Here is a 24,741-nt window from a genome sequence, read left to right on the forward strand (position 1 = left end):
ATGGGCTCTTCTACCCCAGCTGGTAGGATCCCACTCTCGGCCATGCTCCCGTGCCTATCTGCCGTGGAGCAGCGTCAGGGAGGTCCCTCTGCCACCCTGTCCACTCACCTGGCTGGTGCAGAGGGCAGTCATCCTGCCCGGGGTGAGGGGTAAGATGAGGGGTGGGGGTTACGGGTGATTCAGCCAGCAGCCCTGATACCACTGCCTACAGTAAGTGCTCAACAAAAGCTGTTTTGATCATGGCATGGGAGAGTTGGGGGGATTCCTGAGATGAAGGACATGTGGCTGCTGGCAAGGAAACGCATTTTCTTAAATTTCTTGATGGGTGTGGGATTAGTCTCCAAAGCTCAAGGAGAGGGATCAAGCTGACCTCAACTAGAGCTACTCCAACCTGCCTCCCTGACGGCGTCTTGCGTGGTTCACGCCTCTGGCTCCTGTCGGAAGGAGGCGCCAGCCCTTCGTGGTTTGGGGCCAACCTGCGGCCGGCGCCGAGACGATTGCCCGGCAGAGGGCGCTGGACGTCCACCCTGCAGCCCGGGGCCGGGGTGCGGGTAAGCGGAGCCCAGTCCCACACCCCGAATTCGCGTACCCGCAGGCGTCCCTAGCCCAGGCGAGGTGGACAGACACGACCCTCGCGTCAGCATCTTCCCTAGTGCCACCGCAGCTACCTCCTGTGGGGAAACTGAGGCCAGAGGTGGACATGCGCCAAGCCACGCCGCTGGGGCAGTGCAAAGTTAGGCTCTTCCCGGAGCTCGAGGCCGGGGGCTCCTCGAACCAGGTGCACAGCCAGCCAATCCGGGAGGCCCTGTCTGGCCGCGCCGGCCAATCAGAGGGTCCCTGCCGTAGGCGGAGCCTGCCAATCAGGGGCACCTGGAGTCGCTGGGCAGCCACGATCGGGTCTCGCCAGCGAGGGGCGCGCCCTGACGCGCAGAGGGTGGCGGTGGGATGGGGGTGGGAGCTTCGCTCGCAGCTGAGCCCCGTTTCTCCGGTGCCGCAGTATCCCTGGGACTGAGAGCTGAATACCCACACCCAGGGCTGGGACCTTAGCAGAAAGCAAACTGAGGCTGGGAGGTCGGCCGGGAGGCTGCCTGGCGGAGGTGGCGCCTCTCTGAGTGGGCGGGGCTAGTTCCGGCCCCGCCCCGCCCCCGACCTCTTGGCTCCGCTAGTGCCCGGCGCGCAGCCGCCAGTGCTGCGGGCTCCGGGCTATGGATGCCCCCGGGGCCCTAGCCTCGACCGCTGCCCCCCGTCCGGGCAGGAAGGAGCTGAAGATCGTGATCGTGGGTGACGGTGGCTGCGGCAAGACCTCGCTGCTCATGGTGTACAGCCAGGGCTCCTTCCCCGAGGTGAGGCCCGCAGCGGGGCTGGGGTGGGGGCGATGGACGCCCCTCAGCCTTAGCCCAGAGCCCCGACCCTCGGTCCCCGGCGTCGCGAGTACGGAGAGGCGGCCGCCATCCCGGGGCGCCCCTCGGGAATTCCAGAGCCCAGCGGGGTGAGGGGGTGCCGATCCGGGACGAGTGAGGGGGGTGGACAGTGGGTTTAGCTGGGACCTTGGCCCCCGCAGGCCCCACTAAGGACCAGCTGACCCCCTCTCCCGCAGCACTACGCCCCGTCGGTGTTCGAGAAGTACACGGCCAGCGTGACCGTTGGCAGCAAGGAGGTGACCCTGAATCTCTACGACACGGCCGGTGAGTGCGCCTGCGCCCCCCGGGTCCCGGGGGTCCGCCCGCCCGAAGGGTTTCCCCTCCCGGGCGTCCCCCCCAGCAGCCTTGCCAGGGTCCTGGCCGGCTCTTCACTCCTGGAGGCCGCTCAGGGGCGCTGGCTGCGCGACCCTAGAGGCCAAGCCCTATATGTAAGTGGAGAGTGTGGAGGAGGAGGTGAACTCCGGGGCCACCCTCCCAGCTCTGTGCCGAGAGCCCACAGCTCGTTCCTCTCTTGTGGTTCTAGAAAGCAGTGGGCTGCTCTTGGGCCTCCCATGGTTCCAGGATTGCTGCGCTGCCTGCTGTGGTCTCTGCAGACTCTGTGGGCTGCAGATTTGAGCCCCCTGGTGCTCGGATTGCCTGGGCTGTGTGTCTGGCTCCTGTGGTTCTGGGATGCTCCTGGCTGCAAATCAGCCTGTGGCTCCAGGGCTCTGTGGCCTGCGCTCTGCAGCCTGAGGCTCTGGGGTCCTGTGGATGCGAGTTCTGTGTCTGCAGCTCCCAGGATTCCACGGCTTGCAGTTGGTGGTTCTGGAATTGTGTGGCTACAGTTATTTCTGTGCTTTCCTAGTTTCCTGGGACAAAACCAGACAGTGTAGAAAATGAACTGAGGAAGGAACAGAGCACTGGGGGCAGGGGCCCCACACCAGGCTCTGCCTGCCACCCGCAGCCCCTCATGGGTGGTCTACGGATTTATGTGCAATTGCTTGGGAGTCGGTGTTGTGAGGGGTGGGGACAGGAGAAACACAGTCAGTGGGAGGACCCTGACTGCTATCTGGGCTTCATCAACATTGGGGACCAAAGGTTGACATCCCCAGGTGGGGCCTCACCCCACCTCTGTGACTCAGTGTTTAGTGACCTGCAGGGAACCACGTCACCAGGTGGCCCTCTCCTGCCAGCCAAGCCTTGTATGTGTGAGGTGAGGTCAGACACTGACCTAGGATGGAACCAAAATCCAGACACCTCCACCCCCAGGTAGACCTTGGAGAGGACCCGAAAAGGGCCTGTCCTAGCTTAGAGCCCCCTCCATTCCGACTTCAGCAGGTCCTACCGTGGCCTCTGAGGAACCTGTCTTTGTGGGATGTGGGCCCTGTAGGGCCACCCCAAAACAGGGCCTGTCTCTAGCCCCTGGTGAGCTAGAAGAGCTGAGACATCAGAGGAATTCCCGAGGTGTGGCCCAGAGCATAGTAAGAGTCATGGTCTGGGACACTTTTACTTTCATGTTTCTTGTCCAGGAGCCAGGGAGGGGCAACCCCACTTTTTGAGTCAAGTGCTGCTGGGTGGAGACATTTACAGCAACCCACTGCCCTGCAAGATGCCAGGAGATTTTTTCTTTCCTCCTCCTCTGCCCTCAGGGCCTCCCCTATCAGGTCCCGGGGTTCACTGTTCAGGGCAGCCTCCACATCATGAGAACAGGGATGGCCTTTCTGGCCTTGCCCAGAGAGCGATGCTCAAGGAACATGTCAGAGTAGATTGTGGTGTGGAGATTCTGGAAAGCTGCAAGGTGATGTAGGAAGAATTTGTGCAAAGAGCTGCTACCGGAGGGATGGAGGAGCATCCCCTGCTACAGTTACCAGAAGCACGTGACCACTGGCACTATGGGGATCCCATCCACGGTCCCATCCTGTTCCTGCCACCCTCTTTGGAGTCAGATCTGGGCTTTGAACCCAGATCTATTGGCTACGTATCATTGGAGATGTCTGGGCCTCAGTTTCCTGATCTGTCATGAGCACTAAGAGGGTCATGAGCATTAAATCAGATTAATATATTATGTCCACCAAACTGCCCGACATGGTGAAACCCCATCTCTACTAAAAATCCAAAAATTAGCTGGGCATGGTGGTGGGCACCTGTAATCCCAGCTACTCGGGAGGCTGAGGCAGGAGAATCATTTGAACCCAGGAGGGGGAGGTTGCAGTGAGCCGAGATTGTGCCATGGCACTCCAGCCTGGGCGACAGAGCGAGACTCCGTCTCCCAGCACTTTGGGAGGCTGAGGCAGGAGGATTGCTTGAAGCCAGGAGTTCAAGACCAGCCTGAGCAACATGACAAAACCCTGTCTCTACTAAAAAGACAAAAAATACAAAAATTAGCCAGGCATAGTGGCACACGCCTATAGTCCCAGCTACTTAGAAGGCTGAGGCAGGAGAATTGCTTGAACCCAGGAGGCAGAGGTTGCAGTGAGTCGAGATCACGCCACTGCATTCCCCTGGGCAACACAGCGTGACCCTGTTTCAAAAAATAAAAAGAAAACAGAATTAAAAAGACCCTCCTACCATCCCTGCCCAGCCCTAGCTCGATCCTGTGCTTTGGAATCTACAGTGCCATGCTCCGAGCTGGCCCCCAGTCCCTGCTGCGGTGGGGAGATCTGTCTTCCCTGGCAAGTCTCTTCCAAGCAGCAGAGAAGCAGGGCTCATGGGAGGAGATTGGCCTCACAGTCTGACAGACCAAGGAGGGGTACCTAGGGAGAAGAAATCTGGCTGCTTCCTGTAGGGGGTGTCCCCCCGTGACCGGGGAAGGCCTGCTCATAGGAGGAAATCCCCTGGTCAGTGAGTGCCACCAGGGAGAGCCCAGGTCCCAGTGCTTGTCATGGAGCAAGGCTTGGAAGGTGATGGAATGAATGGGTAATAGATCTGAATGCCGGAGATGATTTCTCTCTGCCTGCAGGTGGACGGCTCTCAGGAGAACATGACAGAAAGCCATGGCCAGGAGGTCACATAGAGAGAGGCAAAAGGCCAAGAGGGTGAGGGAATGGCCAAGCGAGAAATGAGTCTAGTAAACGTAGTTGTAGAAAGTTCTAGAACCCAATGGGCTACACCCAGTGGCGGAAGGGGCGTCTTCCCAACTGGTGGCCACCAGAGCTGTGAGACAGGGGTGGCTCTCAGAGGCTGAATTTCTCCACACCCAGACCCTGCCCACAGGAGCCCTCGTGGAAGGCCTGTCTGGCTGTCTCCATCCTGAGGAAGTAGTTACGGACACCACAGTGGAGGGTGGGCAGATGGGGTGACAGGGCTCTCAGGGCTCAGAGGGGAAGGGGCGGGGGCCGTGGCACCCACTGCGCTGTTGGCCTCACCCAGGCCCCGACATCCTCTGAGGCAGGAAGCTGCGGTGAAGTCTGAAGTTTCCTGCTGGGAAGGCGGGGTGAGGTGGGCTGTGAAGACGCAGATGGGAGACTGAGCTTATCAGGGCCAAGGTGTGGGGTCCAGGGGTGGAGCGGCACAGAATGGGGTGGGGGTTGCCCTGGGAGCAGTGGTCCCCTTCTCAGCCTGAGATGGGAACAGAAAGAAAATTGGCAGGCAATGGAGTAGGAGTTGCTAAGACAAGGAACCAGGGACAGGTGGGTGTCGTGAGCCCCAGAAGCACCGGAGGCCTGGGCTGAGCCAAGGCTGGGGTCTCCCAGAAGGTGGTCTCAGCTCCCAGCTGGGGCTGCGCAGCCCCTGTCTTCCTGGGGAAGCACAGGTGGGCCCCCAGCAGAGTGAGTAAAAGCGGGTTCCTCTTCTGGCAGCTTCCCTTCTCACGCTGCCAGTACTCCTCCCTGACCAACGCCCCAGCTGGAGCTGGGGGCCACCTGCCTTGCGTGTCCTCCTGAAGATTTGAGGTCTTCTCTCCTTAACTCTGCCCTGGGCCTTAGAGACCCCTGTCCCTGGAAGCAGGACTACCTTGGCAAAGCCTCATCCCACCAAGAAAATAGCCCTGTGTGTGGCATGAGCCTCCCATCCCCCCAGCCCTGCCGCACCGCACAAGTGTACGTCAGGACGATAGGCGGCTTCACGAGCCTAGAGACTTTTCCTCACCAGAAGCACGTGCATCCTTTGCGTATAATTCCTGGGTTTTTTTGTTTTTTGGTTTTTGGTTTTTTTTGGTGGTTGGGGGCTGTGGTTAGAGACAGGGTCTCACTCAGTCACCCAGGCTGGAGTCTGTAGCAGGATCGTAACTCATTGCAGCCTCAGCCTCTTGGGCTCAAGTGATCCTCTCACCTCAGCCTCCAAAGTGCTGGAATTACAGGTGTGAGCCACTGTGCCTGGTCTCCTGGGCTGTTTTAACCTCTAAGCCCATCTGCAGTGGCTGGATGGGCCCCCTGTGACTACGGGCAGGTGACATGGACCCTTTCAGCCCCAGTATCGTTTTTGGTAGAATGTAGAGGGTGATGGTATCACCTGGTGGCTGGGAGGGCCCTAAAGCTTCTGGGTCCAAAGATTCTGGAGGTTCTGACCCCCTGCCATGCCAGGCTATTAACTTCTCCTGGAAGTTTCTATTTCAAGAGTAACCCAATAGCCGTCTTCCTGCCTCCCATCACTGCCCCCCACTCTGCCCCCGCCCCCGTCCCGGCACCGCTCCGGCTCCAAGCTCCAAGCATTGTCTCCCTTCTCCTGGGCTTTCACCTTCCAGATTAGGGGTGGGGTTATCACTGTTATCACCCCCTCTCCCAATAAGGAAATTGACACCCAGAGAGGGAAATGTGGGCATCAATTCGAGATGTGGAAGCTGCCCTGTAACAGTCCCGCCCAGAATGTTCATGAGTGAGTGGAACCTGACGCCCCCACTCATACGAGAAGGTATTTATTAACAGTACACTCCCCCATCCCCAAATGGGCATGGGATTGGTGCACACGGAAGTACATCCTCTGCAGGCCTGGTCCCCCCAACCCCCCATGCCCCAAAGGCCCACACTGAATTCTAGGGAAGGCTGGGCTGGGCAGAGTCAAGCCAGGACGGCAACCCGGAGGAGGCGCTGGAGTCAGAGTTGGCTGCCTCTCCCTTCCCAGAGGCCCTCTTTCTTGAGAGGGCTGACATTTTTCCTCACCTGGTCAGGACTGGGACAAGTAGGGTGAGGATTCCTTCCTGTTTTCCGGGGTAGGCTAAGAAAAAAAAATACCCCAGTAGGGTCCTCTGTTATTTACAAAGCTTCCCCTTAACTGTGTGGCCTGGGGCAAGTCACTCCAGCTCTCTATGCTTCCGCTTCTCAGCCTGTAAAATGGGGCCAACAATAGTGTCTACTTTGTAGGGATTTTTGGGGGAAAGATGAGTTAATCCAGGTGAATGGCTTCGAGCTAGACCTGGCATGTAACACAGAAGCCTTCATGGATAGGTGCTGCCAGAATCACAGTGGTCCACTCCTGCAGCCCCAGCTCCTTGGGAGGCTGAGGCAGGAGGATGACTTGAGTCCAGGAGATTGAGGCTGGAGTGAGCTGTGATCACACCACTGCGCTCCAGCCTGGGCAACAGAGCAAAACCCTTTTTTTTTTTTTTTTTTCCGAGGCAGAGTCTCACTCTGTTGCCCAGACTGGAGTGTAGTGGTTTGATCTCAGCTCACTGCAACCTCTGCCTCCCTAGCTCAAGTGATTCTCCTGCCTCAGCCTCCCAAGTAGCTAGGATTACAGGCATGTGCCACCACGCCCAGCTAATTTTTATATTTTTAGTAGAGACAGCGTTTCATCATGTTGCCCAGGCTGGTCTTGAACTCTTGACCTCAAGTGATCCACCCGCCTCAGCCTCCCAAAGTGCTGGGATTACAAGCATGAGCCACGGCGCCCGGTCTAGACCGTGACTTTTATATGAGAGAGAGAGAGTCGATATTAAAATCACTCACTTTTCGCATCTCCATTTCACAGATGAGGAAACTGAGGCCCAGAGGTTAATTCCCAGCTGGGAAGGCTGGGGACAGCTTCCTGGAAGAACTGGTGCTTTTAGAATGACCTGGCAGGCAGCTGACCTTGGGGACTGGTTGGCCTCTGGCTCACAGGGTGCTTGTCTCTGACCTTGACAAAGGGCCCCTCCACCACTTGGGCTCTTAACAGGAAGAACTGTCCCCGCCCAGCGTACCTCCCGGGGGGACTGCTTGAATGAACACAGGTCAGGAAGTGGAATGCCCTTGCCAAGGCTGCAGGGGCACCTAAAGCTGGAGAGATGACTATTAACCCTCTTCACCCACTCCTTCCTTTAACCCTCTTCATCCACTCCTTCCTTTGAGCCTTCCTTCACCAAATGTGTATTGCACTCACCTGTGTTCCCGGGGGCACAACAGTGAACAGCACAGAGGTGGTTCCTGCCCGCAGGAGAGGCAAACAGAAACACCCAGAGAATTACTGTTTTTTTTGTTTTTTATTTTTGTTTTTGTTTTGAGGCAGAGTTTCGCTCTGTCCCCCAGGCTGTAGTGAAATGGCACAATCTCAGCTCACCGCAACCTCAGCCTCCCAGGTTCAAGCGATTCTCCAGCCTCAGCCTCCCAAGTAGCTGGGACTACAGGTGCCCACCACCACACTGGGCTAGTTTTTGTATTTTTGGTAGAAACGAGGTTTCACCATTGTTGGCCAGGCTGGTCTCGAACTCCTGACCTCAAGTGATCCACCTGCCTCCACCTCCCAAAGTGCTGGGATTACAGGTGTGAATCACCCCGCCTAGCCCCAGAGAAGTATTGTGAAATCAGGTAGGAGTGAGAGGCGTGAGTAAAGCCACCATCACGTGGCAGACTGCCAAGGAGGCTGTTTCAGAGCAGTCAGGAAAGGTCTCCGGGAGGAGACGACATTCCACAGAGCCCTGAAGGAGAGGAGGGAAGGAGACACACTGCTCCCTGTTGAAAGAACCTCCTGGAGGAGTGAACAGCAAGGGCAGAGGCCCCAGGAGAGGCAGGCAGGGTGTGATTGCCTCCAGCGCTCCAGGGCTGACTTCTTCCTTCACCCGCTGCAGCCTGATGCCTGCCCCGCCACCTCCTGTCCTGATGTCACTGCAGGCTGTAGTTGCCAAACCCAGTGGGCAAGTCTCAACCCTTGTCTCTGCTGTGTGTGACAAGAGTGGAACAACCTTGACAGACGTGGCAGCTCATACCTGTAACCCCAGCACTTCGGGAGGCTGAGGCGGGTGGATCACCTCAGGTCAGGAGTTTGAGACTAGCCTGGCCAACATGGTGAAACCCCGTCTCTACTAAAAATACAAAAGAAAGCCGGGCGCTGTGGCTCACACCTGTAATCCCAGCACTTTGGGAGGCTGAGGCGGGTGGATCGCGAGGTCAGGAGATCGAGACCATCCTGGCTAACATGGTGAAACCCCATCTTTACTTAAAAAAATACAAAAAAAATTAGCCGGGCCTGGTGGCGGGCACCTACCTGTAGTCCCAGCTACTCTAGAGGCTGAAGCAGGAGAATGGCGTGAACTCAAGAGGTGGAGTTTGTGGAGAGCCGAGATCACGGCACTGCACTCCAGCCTGGGCGACAGAGTGAGACTCGGTCTCAAAACAAACAAACAAACAAACAAAAAAGTGCTGGGCGTGGTGGCTCACGCCTGTAATCCCAGCACTTTGGGAGGCTGAGGCAGGTGGATCACGAGGTCAGGCGATCAAGACCATCCTGGCTAACACGGTGAAACCCTGCCTCTACTAAAAATACAAAAAATTAGCTTGGCGTAGTGGCAGGCACCTGTAGTCCCAGTTACATAGGAGGCTGAGGCAGGAGAATCACTTGAACCTGGAAGGCGGAGGTTGTAGTGAGCCGAGATCGCACCACTGCACTCCAGCCTGGGTGACAGGGTGAGACTCTGTCTCAAAAATAAAATAAAATAAAATACAAATACAAAAACAATTAGCCAGGCATGGTGGCACCTGCCTTAGTCCCAGCTACTCAAGAGGCTGAGGCAGGAGAACCATTTGAACCCAGGAGGCAGAGCTTACAGTGAGCCGAGGTCGTGCCACTGCACTCCAGCCTGGGCAACAGAGAAAGACCCTGTCTCCAAAAAAAAAAAAAAAAAAAAGTAAAGAAGAAAAGAAAAGAAAAAAAGAAATGAGAGAAGCCATCCAAGGGGGCTCCATTTTACAAACTTATCCGAGGTTTCACTTTCTGTAGTTTCAGTTACCTGAGGTCTGAAAATATTAAATGGAAAATTCCAGAAATAATTCATAAATTTGAGATCATGCACCGCTCTGAGTAGTGTGCATGCTGTCCCGCTGTATCCCACCCGGGATGTGATTCGCCCCTTGGTCTGTGTATCCCTGCTGGAGACACCACCTGCCCATGAGTCAGTCAGCAGCTGGCTGGGTAACAGGCCAGGCTGGTCTTGAACTCCTGAGTTCAAGTGATCCGCCCGCCTTGGCTTCCCAGAGTGCTGGGATTACAGGTGTGAGCCACGGTGCCTGGCCCCATTGTATTTTATTATCATTGTTGTTAATCTCTTACTGTGCCTAAGTCATAAACTAAGCTGTCTTATAGGTGTGTACATATAGAAAAAACCAGCATTATCTAGGGTTCTAGACTGTCCGTTGTTTCATACATCCACTGGGGGTCTTGGAATCCACCCTTGTGGGTTAGGGGGGACTACTGTACCTGTTCACTCCTGCCATAGTTGTAGAAGGGAATATGTTATGCCAGAACTATGAACCCCATTGTTACATCTTAAAGGACCAGAACCTATTTTTGCACAATACAAAACAAAATAGCACGTTAGTGTGTATCAGCAGAAGGAACATCCCACTTGGAATTTCATGAGCTGGGGTTAACTCCTGGCCCAGTCACTGAGTCATTGACCTCAAGCAAGTCACTTCATTGCTGTGACTCTCAGGCTCTTCCTATGCAGTGCGAGTGTTCATCATTTCCCTGCCACATCTGGCTGTCATGTAAGGATTTCTTTCTTTCTTTTTTTTTTTTTTCGTTTTTTTTGAGACGAAGTCTCGCTGTGTCACCCAGGCTGGAGTACAGTGGCATGATCTCGGGGCTCACTGCAACCTCCGCCTCCCAGGTTCAAGCCATTCTCCTGCCTCAGCCTCTGGAGTAGCTGGGATTACAGGCACCTGCCACCACGCCCAGCTAATTTTTGTATTTTTAGTAGAGATGGGGTCTTGCCATCTTGGTTAGGCTGGTCTCGAACTCCTGCCCTCGTGATCCCCCTGCCTCGGCATCCCAAAGTGCTGGGATTACAGGCATGAGCCATCATGCCTTGCCAAGGATTTCTTAATCATTTCTAGACTAAAGCACCCTGAAAACTGCATAGAGTATAGGATGTATTATTATAAAGGCAGATGGAGAGGGCAGGCAGTTATCCTCAAAAGGGAAAAAATGTAGCTGTTTACTCTGGATGTTTAAGAATAAAATGCTAGGGAGAAAATGGTGAAAAGAGCAATGGGGGAAGGACCTTCCAGACCTGGGAGGCGGAGCTTGCAGTGAGCTGAGATCCGGCCACTGCACTCCAGCCCGGGCGACAGAGCGAGACTCCGTCTCAAAAAAAAAAAAAGAAAAAGAAAATGCTAGGGAGAAAATGGTGAAAAGAGCAATGGCGGAAGGACCTTCCAGTCCTGTGGAACAGCAAGCACAAAGGCCAGGGCAAGAGAGCTTCGTGGGTTTGAGAAACAGTGAGGTGGCGCTTTGGCTGGACTGCAGTGAGCAAGTGGGTGTGGCAGAAGATGAAGTCATATGAACCAGGGGAGATGTTTGGATTTTATACAAAGAGCAATAGGGGCCAGGCATGGTGGTTCATGCCTATAAACTCAGCACTCTGGGAGGCTGAGGGAGGCACATCACCAGAGGTCAGGAGTTCAAGACCAGCCTGGCCAAGATGGTAAAACCCTGTCTCTACTAAAAAAAAAATACAAAAATTTCATTCCTGTAATCCCAGCACTTTGGGAGGTTGCGGGGAGCAGATTACCAGAGGTCAGGAGTTCGAGACCAGCCTGACCAACATGGACAAACCCGTCTCTACTAAAAATACAAAATTAGCTAGGCGTGGTGGTACGTGCCTGTAGTCCTAGCTACTCAGGAGGCTGAGGCAGGAGAATCACTTGAACCCGGGAGGTGGAGGTTGTCGTGAGCCGAGATCGTACCACTGCACTCCAGCCTGGGTAACAAGAACAAAAGTGTCTCAAAAACAAAACAAAACAAACAAAACTTAGCCAGGCGTGGTGGCAGCGCCTGTAATCTCAGCTACTTGGGAGGCTGTGGCAGAATTGCTTGAACCCGGCAGGCAGAGGTTGCAGTGAGCTGAAATTGGGACACTGCACTCCAGCCTGGGTGACAGAGCGAGACTCTTGTCAAAAAAAAAAAAAAAAAAAATGGGGGAGCAATAGGGAGTCATTGAAGATGCTTCTGTTGTGGAGAGGGGGCAGGATAGGACTTGTGTTTTAAGATCCATCCAGCTGTCAGGTGGATAATGGATTCATCGAAGGGCTGCAGGCCAGGGAAGAGGGACAGATGAGGGCTTAGATAAGGATGGTGTAGGGATGGGGTGGGGTGGGGGGGGGACGGTGGCCAGCAGTGGACAGGGCCCTGCTGTCCAGTAGAACTTTATGCAGTGGAGGAAATGCCGTGCACCTGCACCAATCATTGTATTAGCCTTGAGCCCCAGGTGGCAGTTCATCACCTGAAATGTGACTTGTGCAACTGAGGAGCTGAATGCTTCATGTTCATTCTTTTTTTTTTTTTTTTTTTTTTGAGACGGAGCCTTGCTCTGTCGCCCAGGCTGGAGTGCAGTGGCCGGATCTCAGCTCACTGCAAGCTCCGCCTCCCAGGTTCACGCCATTCTCCTGCCTCAGCCTCCTGAGTAGCTGGGACTACAGGTGCCCGCCACCACGCCCAGCTAGTTTTTTGTATTTTTTTAGTAGAGACGGGGTTTCACCGTGTTAGCCAGGATGGTCTCCATCTCCTGACCTCATGATCCGCCCGTCTCGGCCTCCCAAAGTGCTGGGATTACAGGCTTGAGCCACCGCGCCCGGCCCATTCATTTTTTTTAATTTAATTTTTTTGTGAGATAGAGTTTCGCTCTTGTCACCCAGGCTGGAGTGCAATGGTGTGATCTCCGGTCACTGCAACCTCTGCCTCCTGGGTTCAAGTGATTCTCCAGCTTCAGCCTCCCAAGTAGCTGGAACTACAGGCACCCACCACCACACCTGGCTAATTTTTGTATTTTAGTAGATACGGGGGTTTCACCATGTTGGCTAGGACGGCCTCGAACTCCTGACCTCAGGTGATCTGCCCGCCTCGGCCTCCCAAAGTGTTGGGATTACAAGCGTGAGCCACTGTGCCCAGCCAATGTTAATTCATTAACTCAAGTTAATTAATGGGGCTAGTGGCTACCCTGTTGGACAGCACAGATCTAGGAAGATGTGGACAGAGGTTACCGAGAAGGGACAGCTGGGGACAGGAAAGGGGCTTGAATAGCATGCAGGTCAGTTTCCCAGTGTCTTACAAGGACATCTCTAGCTTTGGTGGTTCAGGTCTGAGACCTTGCTCTGCCCAGTGTCAGGGGACACTGGCATGGACAGCCCTCCTGGCCCAGCTGTTGCTGTCCTGGTGGCTTCTGTTCACTGCACACTCTTTTATGGCCCCGGGTGGCAGTTCATCACCTGAAATGTGGCTTGTGCAACTGAAGAGTTGAATGCTTCATGTTAATCCATTTTTTATTTTTATTTTTTTTGAGACAGAGTTTAGCTCTTGTCACCCAGGCTGGAGTGCAATGGCCTGCCTTGGCTGGTGACAGCCCCATGAGGTAGATTTTACGGTTTTCATGTTCCAGGTGGTGAAGCCAAGACTCCCACCACTGTCCTGTGTAAGTCAAGGTCACACAGCCAGTGGGGGCAGAGCTGGGATTTGAACACGTGTCTCATCTGCCTCTAGTGACCTCACCCTTAAGCACTGTTCCATGGTGGAGCTGGCCAAGGACTTCTGGAGGTCCCTGGGTTGAGGGGTAGCCAATGGGGAGAGGGTAGCCATACCCTGTCACCAGCAAAGGGGCAGGAGCAGACATGGCCTGGTGGTGCTCCGTGGAGAGGCCACTTGTCCTAAGAGGTGTTTGGCAGGGAAGGAGCGGAGGGCAGGCTGGCACCGCCCAGCACCTGCAGCAGCTGGGGACGGGGTAGGGGGATTCCTGGGCCCTTGTTCAGTGGAAGGAAGTCGAGGGGTGGGGGGCTGGTCACCAATGAGCCTGAAAAGCTCTCAGTTCTCACTGGGGATTTTAAAAAAATACCGGGGCATGATGACTAAGTGTAGTGCAGAACCCTGGGCTGGGCCGGCTCCTCAACAGGGAAAAAAATAAAGGACGATATTGGTGAAATGGTCAAAATCTGACTATGGCCTGTGGATCAGATTAGAATGCAGAGTCCATGCAGTTTCCTGGGCTTGGGGCAGGGGAGAGAATGCCCTTGTTCTCAGCAGATAGGCGCCGAGCTAAGGGGTGAAGAGGCAGGTGTCTGCAGTTACCGTGCCCTGATAGGGAGAAACAGAAGTGTCTGTCTCCAGATAAAGCCAGAGGGGCCAATGCAAACAGGTGGTGAATCACAGTCAGAGCTCTTCACACTCTTTGTTGCAATTTTACTGTAAGTTTGAAACTGTCAATATAAAAAAGTTACAAAGAATTGCTTATAAAGAAGAAGGGAAAAAAAAAAAGCAAACCCAACCAAGCTCAAGCCTAGATCAGTGTTTGGATTCAGCTCGTGCTGGGGCAGGGCCAGGCATCAGGATCAAAGTATCCCCCCAGGAGTATGCTCTGTGAATCTGGGTGGGGAGGGCGCTTAGGTGCTGTTCCCAACAACCCACCACCCGCCTCCTAGTGCTTGCAAGAATGGGCAGGGAACTCAGTCGACTGCATCAGAACCCGAGAAGCTGGAGGTTGAAGCCAGACACCAGCCTCTCAGGACTTGGGGACACTGTGAGCCCACCCAGCCCCACGGGTCTGAATCTTTGGGAAGGGGAGGGTTCCAGTCTGCGCTCTGCCCCTAAGCATCAGGGCAGGGGGCTCACACTGGCTCTCGGCACCATCGCTAGCAGTTTCTCCAGCCCCAGCCCTAGAATCAAGCCAAGCTCTCAGCACTGTGTGGGTTTGATCTCGAGGATTCTTTACCACCATCCAGAACTGGGGGGCTGCCACTCATGGGTTCTGTTGTTAAGAGACAGAGTCTTGCTCTGTCACCCAGGCTGGAGTGCAGTGGCATGATCACAGCTCACTGTAGCCTCGACCTCCTGGGCTCAAGCGATCCTCCAGCCTCAGCCTCCCGAGTAGCTGGGACCACAGGCCTGTGCCACCACTCCTGGCTTGCTGCCCATTGTAGAGATGAGGAAATTGAGGCCTTAAGGCAGGGTCACTTGCCTGGCCCCTTCCCCTTCACCCATCAGAGTCCAGACAGGGAGGGGATGTCCCCTGACCCACCCTGCTCTCTGCTTTCAGGGCAGGAAGACTATGACCGGCTGCGGCCTCTGTCCTACCAGAACACCCACCTCGTGCTCATCTGCTATGACGTCATGAACCCCACCAGCTACGACAACGTCCTCATCAAGGTGAGGCTGGTCTCCTGGGTGGCAGCCCCACATCTGGGCCCAGCTGCACCCCTGATCCCCTGCCTCCTCCCTCTACAGTGGTTCCCTGAGGTCACGCACTTCTGCCGCGGGATCCCTATGGTGCTCATTGGCTGCAAGACAGACCTGAGGAAGGACAAGGAGCAGCTGCGGAAGCTCCGGGCCGCCCAGCTGGAGCCCATCACCTACATGCAGGTGGGCCAGGGGCCAAGACCCTGGGGCGCAGCCGTGGCTGTAAAGCCTCCCAGACCTTTGGCCTCTGCAACTGGGGTGCCTTAGTGGCCTTTCAGGGAGCTGAGGGAAGCAGGATTCTAAGAATAATTTTTAAATATTAGTATTGATGACCTGTGAACCTGAGTACTTTACGTGACTACTCTCAATCTGTAGGACTCAGGCAGGTGCTGTTCACATCCCCCAGCTTACAGGGGAGACAATGAGGCCCAGAGAGGTTAAGCAGCTTGCCCAGGGTCACAGAGCTAGCCAGAAGTGGAGCCAGGATCTGGTCCCATGCACTGCGCTCCAAATTCTGTGCTGAGAGCCGCTGTCCTGTCCTGTGCTGTGCTGTCCGCCTTGTTTGAAAGGGCCAATTGACCGTGTAACTCTTTGGGTGAGGCATGGGGGAATAAACAGAATAAAAGGAATATAAAGGCAAAAAGAAACTTTCACAAGAAATAACCATTAATAAGGGCAAATTCGGCTGGGCATAGTGGCTCACGCCTGTAATCCCAGCACTTTGGGAGGCCAAGGCGGGCAAATCACCTGAGGTCAGGAGTTCAAGACCAGCCTGACCAACAGGGAGAAACCCCATCTCTACTAAAAATACATCAGCTGGGCATGGTGGTACATGCCTGTAATCCCAGCTACTTGGGAGGCTGAGGCAGGAGAATCGCTTGAACCTGGGAGACGGAGGTTGTGATGAACCAAGATCGTGCCACTGCACTCCAGCCTGGGCAACAAGAGCAAAACTCTGCCTCAAAAATAAATAAATAAATAAAAGGGCAAATTCATTTGCCTAAGTTGTACTTTCAGAGAAGAGAGAGGTGGCTGGAAGTCCTGTCTTGAGGCCTCCAGCTCTTCTCACAGGCCTGGGAGACACACCTGGGGGAACCAACCCCGGGTCTCAGGATTCAGCCCCTCCCTGCCTGGCGCTGGAGAGAGGCCAGGGTGGGGGCCTGGACAGGGCTTCTTCCAACCTGGGGGATGCACTGCACTGTCCCTCCATTCCACCCACACACTGTGAGGGCCAGCCAGGATGGAGGACACAGGCCCAAACCACCCCTGGAGAGTCCTCAGAACCAGTCCCAAACCCACCAGGTGGTTCCAGGAGACCTCCAGGGGCCCCTCCCCTAATGCTGGCTCCTCCTCCCACCCAGGGCCTGAGCGCCTGCGAACAGATCCGAGCTGCTCTCTACCTGGAATGTTCCGCCAAGTTTCGTGAGAATGTGGAGGACGTCTTCCGGGAGGCCGCCAAGGTGGCTCTCAGCGCTCTGAAGAAGGCGCAGCGGCACAAGAAGCACCGGCTCTGCCTGCTGCTCTGACCCAGGGCGGACAGACCTCACGACAGCACTGACAGGGGCCCCAGGTGCTGACTGCACCAGGGAGGCTGCCCCATCCCGACCCTCCAGCTCACGGTGTCTGGGGCCTGCAGCTAGACTCTTGGAACATTCTGGAATTCTCTCCTTTCCTGACTGGGGCTCTGACCACAAACTCCCCTCCAGGCTAACCCTGGGACGGGGTGGTGATGTGGGTGCAGGAGCCAGTGTCTGTTCTCGGGACTCGGAAGGGCCCTCATCACAGCCACCCCCACCATGAGTGTCTCCCCAGTGCAGACTCAAGTTATGCTTGAAATGAAAAAGTCCATCTGGTGGAGGGTAAACGTGGACCTGGCACTGTTCCACACAGGCGCCCCAAGCTGGCCACTCCTGTATCCCCACCTCCCTGGGCTCCCACGATAGGCACCGCTGTATCCTCCAGCTCCTTCCTTCCTTCCCCCAGGAACACGGGGGCCACCGAGGGGGATGGGCCTATCAGGAGAACACAGGCCGCAGCCTGGTGGAGGGGCTGGCACCCACCCCTCCCATCTCCACCCCACATGGAAGACTTGTCTTCAGCTTGGCCACTGTCTTTGCAGAGCTGGGCACATGTGCCCAGGGGGCAGAAAAAATGGCTTCTCAGTTGTTAAAAGTATACCCTGGACCACCCATCTGACCATCTCTTCAAGGTCTCATCACCAGGACAGGACTGGCCCATTTAGTCCTCAAGCCCCGCTTCTACCAGCCTGTGGAGTTCAGGAGGCGAGACACCCCAGCCTCCTATGAGAACTGATGGGATCTACCCCCTGTCCACATAGGACAGTTTCTCAGAACTGGTTCACAGACCACCTGCGTCACCAACAGCCAGATACCTAATCCCCGAGTCTCCTTTGGGAAGGTCTGGGGTCGAGGGTCTGGGAATTTTTTTTTTTTTTGGGGGGGGGGGGGACAGAGTCTCATTCTGTCACCCAGGTTGGAGTCCAGTGGCACGGTCTTGGCTCACTGCAAGCTCCACCTCCTGGGTTCAAGCGATTCTCCGGCCTCAGCCTCCTGAGTAGCTGGGATTACAGGCGCTCACCACCACATCCGGCTAATTTTTTTGTATTTTTAGTAGAGACGGGGTTTCACCATATTGGCCAGGCTGGTCTCAAACTCCTGACCTCGTGATCCACCCGCCTTGGCCTCCCAAGTGCTGGGATTACAGGCGTGAGCCACCGCGCCCGGCCCAGGACTTTTAAAACAAGTATCCCAGGGGATTCCAGTGCCTACCAGAGGTCACAAGCTGCTTGGCTATGGAGTGCACCTAGGATTGGGTGCTGCCTAAGATGGGATAACGGCTTCAGGCGACTCCTAGCCTTCCCGGTATCTGTTGCCTCAGCTCCCCTGGCCCAGTGCTGGAGTGTCAACTAAGCCTGAGCTTCCAAGAAGTCAGGTCACCAAAGGAAGAAGCCTTCTGAGACCCTCCCCACCCCACCCAGGTTCCCATGGCCCTGCTGTCCCCTGGGGCATCAACCAAGGAGTTCTTGTTCTCGAAGAACCCATGGCCTCGTGATGGTCTAAGGTAGAGGTCCGAAAACTACAGCCTGTGGGCCACATCTGGCCACAGCCTGATTTGTAAATAAAGTTTTATTGGAACACAGCCACACCCATTCCTTTGTGCATTGCCTTGTGCTCTGTGGCTGCAGGCAAGAGTAGCTGCCACACAGACCACCTGGCCCATAAAGCTCAAAATAGCTGCCATCTGACCCTTTATAGACAGCTAGCTGACGGCACACGCAGGTGCCTAAAAAGGGTCAGAAAGGAGACCAGAATGAAGGGCAGGCATTTGGGAGTGGTGTGGCCTGTGGCAACTGGAGAGCAGGCATCCCGTGCTATGGGGATGTTGCCAGGTTCATTTTTCTAGGGAAAGCAGAAATCTGGATTTTTATGTGGAATCTCACTGTAGGAGAGGGGAAATCTCATTTTAAAAATGTAATCAGGTCAGGCACAGTGGCTCATACCTGTAATCCCAGCACTTTGGGAGGCCAAGATAGGAGGATCAGTTGAGCCCATGAGTTGGAGACCAGCCTGGGCAACATAGCGAGACCCCATCTCTACTAAAAAAAAACATTAAAAAGTGGCAGGGTGGCCAGGCGTGGTGGCTCACGCATGTAATCCCAGCACTTTGGGAGGCCGAAGCAGGCAGATCACGAGGTCAAGAGATTGAGACCATCCTGGCAAACATGGTGAAACCCTGTCTCTACTAAAAATACAAAAAAAAAAAGCCGGGTGTGGTGGCACGCGCCTGTAGTCCCAGCTACTCAGGAGGCTGAGGCAGGAGAATCACTTGAACCCGGGAGGCAGAGGTTGCAATGAGCTCAGATCGTGTCACTGCACTCCAGCTGGGTGACAGATCGAGACTCTGTCTCACAAAAAAAAAAAAAAAAAAGAAGCAGGGCATGGTGGTGCGCGCTTGTGGTCCCAGCTGCTCCAGAGGGTGAGGTGGGAGGATCTCTTGAGCCCTGGAGACGGAGGCTGCAGTGAGCTATGATCGTCTAGGCAACAGAGACCCTGTCCCCGCCCCCCCCAAAAAACATTAAAAATTTAAAATGCCTTGGGGAGGGAATTTCCACAAGGCATGCCTGTGGGCACTGCTGTGAGGTCTGGCCTAGGGATTTGTAGGGCCCTGGTTAGCGGGAGCTGAGGCCCATATATGAATGGCGGGGCAGAGCACTGAGCCGAACCTGCTGGCCTCTCCACCTCCTGTCGAGCGCAGAGTCTCACCCAAGTGGTGCCCAGCGGCTCTGGCCCCGCCTCAGGGTGCGGCCCGTGGGGGTGAGCCTGCCAGGCATCCCCACCTCCCTCCCACAACATCCAGAACCTCCGGGAAGGAGAGGGGAGGTGGGTCCCCTCCACAGGGGCCAAGGGTCTTGGTCCCACTCCCCAGGTACCTGCCGCGAGACTGCAGGAAGGTAGGCTGCAAGATGGGGGTCAGGGAACCCTGAAGTGCAGGCGGGAATGTCCTTGTCCCCTTGGACTACCCAGGGCCTGGGGCGCCCTCTGGTGGCGACTCTGCTCACAGCCTGACTCAGGACACCCCCAGCGCTCCCAGCGGCAAGAAGAGCACGAGGCAGACACAGTGGGTCTCTGAGAACTTAAATAACCCTCTCCACTTGGCGGGGTGGGCGAGGAGGGGGCTCACAGCAGAAGCAGAGTGGCCCCGGGGTGGGGGCGCCACAGGACACTGAGGGTTCACACCACCCCAGCCTGGGCCTGGTAAGTAGCAGGTCAGCATAAATCCAACCCCACGAGGCACATCCAAACCCCACCCAGAGGGGTTCAAATGACAGGAGTGGGAACAGAGGGGCTCCCTGAGGCTTCAGGCCCCATCCCCAGGAAGACTGGCCTGGCCTCGGCCACCTTCAAGCACAGGGGGGAGGCCTCGGGTTCCAGGGACGATGGGGGACCCAGCATTAAATATGTCATAAATAGGTGGGCAGACAGGCGGGGCTCACATTCCCCGAGTCCGTTGGGGGACCAGGGCCTGGGCCCTCTCCCAGCAACGCCACGTGCCTGAGATGGCGACTGGGAAGAAGCCCGGAGCCCCCTGCAGTCTGAAGTCTGGGCCGAGGGCACAGGAGCCTGAGGCTCACGGCTGCTTTGTCTTGCCTCTGTTCTTCTGGAGCTTGGCATGCACGACTTTGAGCGTGGTCAGGAAGTTGCCAAGGAAGAGGATGAGGAAGGTGAGCGCTAGCACGAACACCTGGGGGAGTCCAGAGAGGAGGGCCAGGCTGGGGCATCTGCCCTGCTGAACCCCTGCCCCCAGCACCCCAGAATCTACACCACAGCTACTCCCAAACTGCAGGGTTTTGCCATTGAAGGCAGAGATTCAGGAGACCTGGGTGAAGGGGTGAGGCCTCAGGCTTGGACAAGGCCTGGGAAGGGCTCTATGGGGCGAACCTCCTTGGATCCATAGATTGGGAGAGGCTCCACCCCTAGCCCTTCCAGGAGCCTCCCCCCAAGCACACCACACACACACACACACACACACACACCCCATACCTACGAGCCCAGCCCGCCCCAGGAACCTCCCCAGCACACCACACACATACACACACCCCACCCCCACATCTGCCATCCCAGCCCTCCCCAGCAATCTGCACCCCAGCATGCCACACATACACCTCATCCCTGCTACCCCAGCCCTCCAGGGAACCTCCCCCGAGCATGCCCCCACCCTCCATACCTGCCATTCTCTGCATTCCTCCTGGCTGGAGAGCTCAAACAGCGTGACGGCATTGTAGAGCTGCCAGAACTAGAGAGAGGAAGGCAGGCGCTGCTCACCCACCAGGCTCCCCTGGCCAGCCACATAGAAAGCCAGGGAGATGCCCAGGCCCCACACCCAACTTTGGGTATCAACTACCCACAGCACTGTCAGACACCCCCCAAAATGAGCAGGCACCCGAGGCCTGGGCAGGGCTGGGCCAGTTCTGGCTCCTGCCTTGGCATCCCTGGGCTCAGAGGCTGCCCAGGCCCCAGGATGCCATGGGGCCCAGCATGGGGACAGATGGAGAAAGAGGGCAAGGCCTAAAGACCTTCTGTTCCTGGAGGTCAGCCCAGATAGGAGATACCCACAACCTCCAGAGAAACTCACATGGCCACAGAAGAGGAAGGGCAGGAGAAAGGTGAGGCCCCGCCACATCCAGGACTGGAACCCTTCTGTGGAGAGGAGGGAAGAAAAAGGACCCACTGAGGGGCTCTGCTGCCCCCAAAGCCCCACCAGACACCCACCCCCAGCCACGCCAGTCACCCTAAGATGAGCCAGGCACACATGCGGAGGGTCAGCCCTCACCTGTCATAGCTGGGTGGGCATTCACTATGGCAATAGCAGCCCTGTCACCCAGCCCGACTGCTCTCACTCCTCAAGTCACCAAGAGCCAGGTGGCCCTGACAGCACGCACAGGTGCCGGACGCTACGTTGTTACTAATTTCTTTAATCTGCACAGGGCTTTGCATTTTATCATGAATTCTCACATGCATCACTTCTATTGAGTCTTGAGACAGGAGGAGCTACTTAGCAGAGTAATTTGATGGAAATGACCATGTCAAAAGACAGCAGAGTTGGCCAGGTGCAGTGGCTCACGCCTGAAATCTCAGCACTTTGGGAGGCCAAGGCAGGCAGATCACTTGAGGCCAGGAGTTTGAGACCAGCCTGGCCAACATGGTGAAACCCCGTCTCTACTAAAAATACAAAAATTAGCTGGGTGTGGTGGTGTGCACCTGTAATCCCAGCTACTCGGGAGGCTGAGGCAGGAGAATCGCTTGAACCCGGGAGAAGGAGGTTGCAGTGAGCAGAGATGATGCCACTGCACTGCAGCCTGGGCAACAGAGTGAGACGCCATCTCAAAAAAAAACCAAAAAAGATAGCAGAGTTGTATTAAAAACAGTTTCCCCTGAAATTCTCAATGAGGGGGTCTCCTCAATTTTCTGACCGGCACCCCTATGGCTTAAGAATGAAGCATGTCTCCCCCGTGTACGTGCATTTATGTACTATACATGTTGGTATGTAGACATGTTATAGACAAATGGCTAATTTTGTGTGTGTGTATACATTCTAAAACACACACACAAAAATAGATACTTCCAGAGGCTGACACAGAGGCCCTGCCCTCAGGGCCTGGTATGCAGCTGGCCTGGCACTTGGCAGCTGAAACAGAATCCAGGATGAATTCTGGAAGGCGCTTTGGCATAAAGGACAGCGGCCTGGCTCCACTGTATGGGAGGTGCTCGCTGGGCCACACTCCCGGTGTGGGGGAGCTGGCGGGTCCAGCACCTGCCCCCGCTCCAACCCAGGCCCAGTTACTCACCCACTGTGAGATCCAGGTGGTTCCTCTCCCCCAGGGCCCGCAGCCGGTAGAGGCAGCCCCTCTGGTAATAATATTGCAGGAACTGTACGCAGCCTGCAGGGGGAGCACAGCGCCCGGGCTCAGGGCATGGTGTCCCCAGAAGACAGGGCAACACCTCCTCTCTGCCCCCAAGAGAAGGCTGGTGGGTCTTTACTGGGCAGAGGCAGAGAGGGTACCCTGGTTACAACCCTCTCCCACGCCCAACACACCACACACACACACACACACCCTTTGGTCTGAACCTGCTTTAGCCCTTATCGAGAACATAGACAGAACTCAGGTATGTGAGGACCCATCTAAGCCCCAACAAGAATCGAAACTTCTGGAATTTTCCATGCAGTAGACAATAGATGCTTGCTGGAATGCAAGCTATGCCAGTGCTATGTTGGGAGCTGTGTGCAATGCTAAGACACAAGAGAGAGTTCCATCCAATGGGATACTTCGTTGTTGCTAAAAACGAGGTGATAATGACATGAAAAATAGCTATGATAAACTTAAAAATTCAAAAGTCAGGCTATAATAGTAAAGCTCTATGTACAGAAAGATCCCATACTTGCAAAATATATGTAATGCAATACGCACATGTATATACATATTTATAATAAAAACTTCTGAGAGGACACAGATCTTAATTAACATTGATCACCCCTTGGGTGGGCTGACATCTAATTTCCATTCTTGGCTTTACATATTTGTATTTGTTTGCAAGCAGGTTTTAATTTAAAATGTAGGTTGTGGTATCTGAAAAATCAATACAGCCAGGCGTGGCGGCTCACGCCTGTAATCCCAACACTTTGGGAAGCCAAGGCAGGCAGATGACTTGAGGCCAGGAGTTCAAGACCAGCCCGGCCAACACGGTGAAATCCCATCTCTACTAAAATACAAAAACTAACCGGGCATGGTGGCAGGCACCTGTAATCCCAGCTACTTGGGAGACTGAGGCAGGAGAATCGCTTGAACCAGGAGGCGGAGGTTGCAGTGAGCCGAGATCACACCACTGCACTGCAGCCTGGGTGACAGAGAGAAACCCTATCTCAAAAAAAAAAAAAAAAAAAAAGAAATGGCAGGGTGCGGTGGCTCATGGCTGTAATCCCAACATTTTGGGTGGCAGAGGCGGGTATATCACCTGAGGTCAGGAGTTCCAGACCACCCTGGCCAACATGGTGAAATCTCATCTTTATTAAAAATAAAAAAATCAGCCGGGCATGGTGGCACGCACCTGTAGTCCCAACTACTCGGGAGGCTGGGGCAGAAGAATCATTTGAACCCGGGAGGCAGAGGTTGCAGTGAGCCGAGATGGCGCCACTGCACTCCAGCCTGAGCAACAGAGTGAGACTCCGTCTCAAAAAAAAAAAAAAAAAAAAGGCAATACACACATGGGATAAAGTTTAAAGGGAACAAACAGTTTGGTGAAAAGTAAAACTCTCTCCCTGTCCCCAACCATCCAAGCCCCCCTCCCCAGAGGCAACCCTTAGAACCAGCTCATTGTATACAAATTCAGAGCGATTTTCAGATGAGAAAAATAATGTCTATTTCCATTTGGAGGACTTATTTAGGACTGGAAAAAAGGCTGGTGCCCCCAATGCTACTCAGTTCCCGAAGGTCACAGTTGGCAGGGTTCCAGCCTGGGGAAGGAGCACGCAGTGCTGGGGGCTGAAGGTGGGTGGAGCTGACCTGGGGCGGGGACAGCTCTTTCTGGATTTCTGGGACCCTCTCCCCCAGTCTGGTCTCCCTGCCACACAGGCAAGCACTGATGTCAGCTGGGGCCCTCCCTTGGTGAAAATCTCAGAAAACCATGCCCCTTCCCCCAAATCCAGGCAACAGTCACTCACTCTGAAAAATGGAAAATGCTAAGAACTGGTTGCGAAACTTCTGATAAATGGGTCCATTAGGCCTGGAGAGAAGGTAGGAGAAAACAAAGGTGGGCCCACTGTGAAATGAGACATTCCTCTCCGCCCCGACTCCATTCCAACCAGGAGAGGGGAAAAGGTGTATAAAGTCAAACTGAGGTCCCAACTTCCGCCCTTCCATCCCTGGGGCTGGGCAAGGTCATCCCATCTTCTTTTCTAGAAGCACAGGAGTCCACATGGCCGTGCAGAAGCGCTAACTCCCCGTGACCCCTCTGTCCTCCGCGGTCTCCTTCAGTGCCCAGCCTTACTTGCTCCCTCCAGCCTTGCAGCCCCGCTACCTCTGCCCTGGTCAGGGACACCTGAAACCATTCCCTGGAGAAACTCCTCACGGGCTGGGTGGGGCCGGCACAGCAGCCTGGCCCAGCTGCAGGCTCATACTTTCCCAGTGTGGCCCTGGAGCCCCCCACCACTGCCGTCAGGATCAGACCCCTCCCCATTCCCGGGCCCCAGGCTCTAC

At 55.3% G+C, this 24,741-nt stretch overlaps 2 protein-coding genes across 3 annotated transcripts in view; one reads left to right on the forward strand and one right to left on the reverse strand.

The window, feature by feature from the left end:
* Positions 1-585: 585 nt before the first annotated feature.
* Positions 586-18,130, forward strand: RHOF (ras homolog family member F, filopodia associated). The gene is made up of 5 exons (XM_010368335.2): positions 586-1,343; positions 1,598-1,685; positions 14,830-14,939; positions 15,018-15,152; positions 16,331-18,130. Exons 1-5 carry the CDS (start codon positions 1,206-1,208, stop codon positions 16,493-16,495), a joined length of 636 nt encoding a protein of 211 aa, XP_010366637.1. The 5' UTR covers positions 586-1,205; the 3' UTR covers positions 16,496-18,130.
* A 1,482-nt stretch (positions 18,131-19,612) lies between these two features.
* TMEM120B (transmembrane protein 120B) overlaps positions 19,613-24,741 on the reverse strand; it is a 64,690-nt gene continuing 59,561 nt past the window's right edge. The window contains exons 8-12 of one of the 2 annotated variants that reach the window (XM_010368334.2): positions 24,207-24,268; positions 22,336-22,428; positions 21,123-21,187; positions 20,715-20,783; positions 19,613-20,231 (exon numbers count right to left, since the gene is read on the reverse strand). In XM_010368334.2, the coding sequence (XP_010366636.2) occupies positions 20,118-20,231; positions 20,715-20,783; positions 21,123-21,187; positions 22,336-22,428; positions 24,207-24,268 (403 nt within the window). In that variant the 3' untranslated portion in view covers positions 19,613-20,117. Of the gene's footprint in view, positions 20,232-20,714; positions 20,784-21,122; positions 21,188-22,335; positions 22,528-24,206; positions 24,269-24,741 lie in introns of both variants that reach the window. The other variant, XM_010368333.2, reaches the window with a different exon arrangement.

This window comes from Rhinopithecus roxellana, chromosome 10, assembly GCF_007565055.1.
Source record: "Rhinopithecus roxellana isolate Shanxi Qingling chromosome 10, ASM756505v1, whole genome shotgun sequence".
In the NCBI taxonomy this organism is placed as follows: domain Eukaryota; kingdom Metazoa; phylum Chordata; class Mammalia; order Primates; family Cercopithecidae; genus Rhinopithecus; species Rhinopithecus roxellana.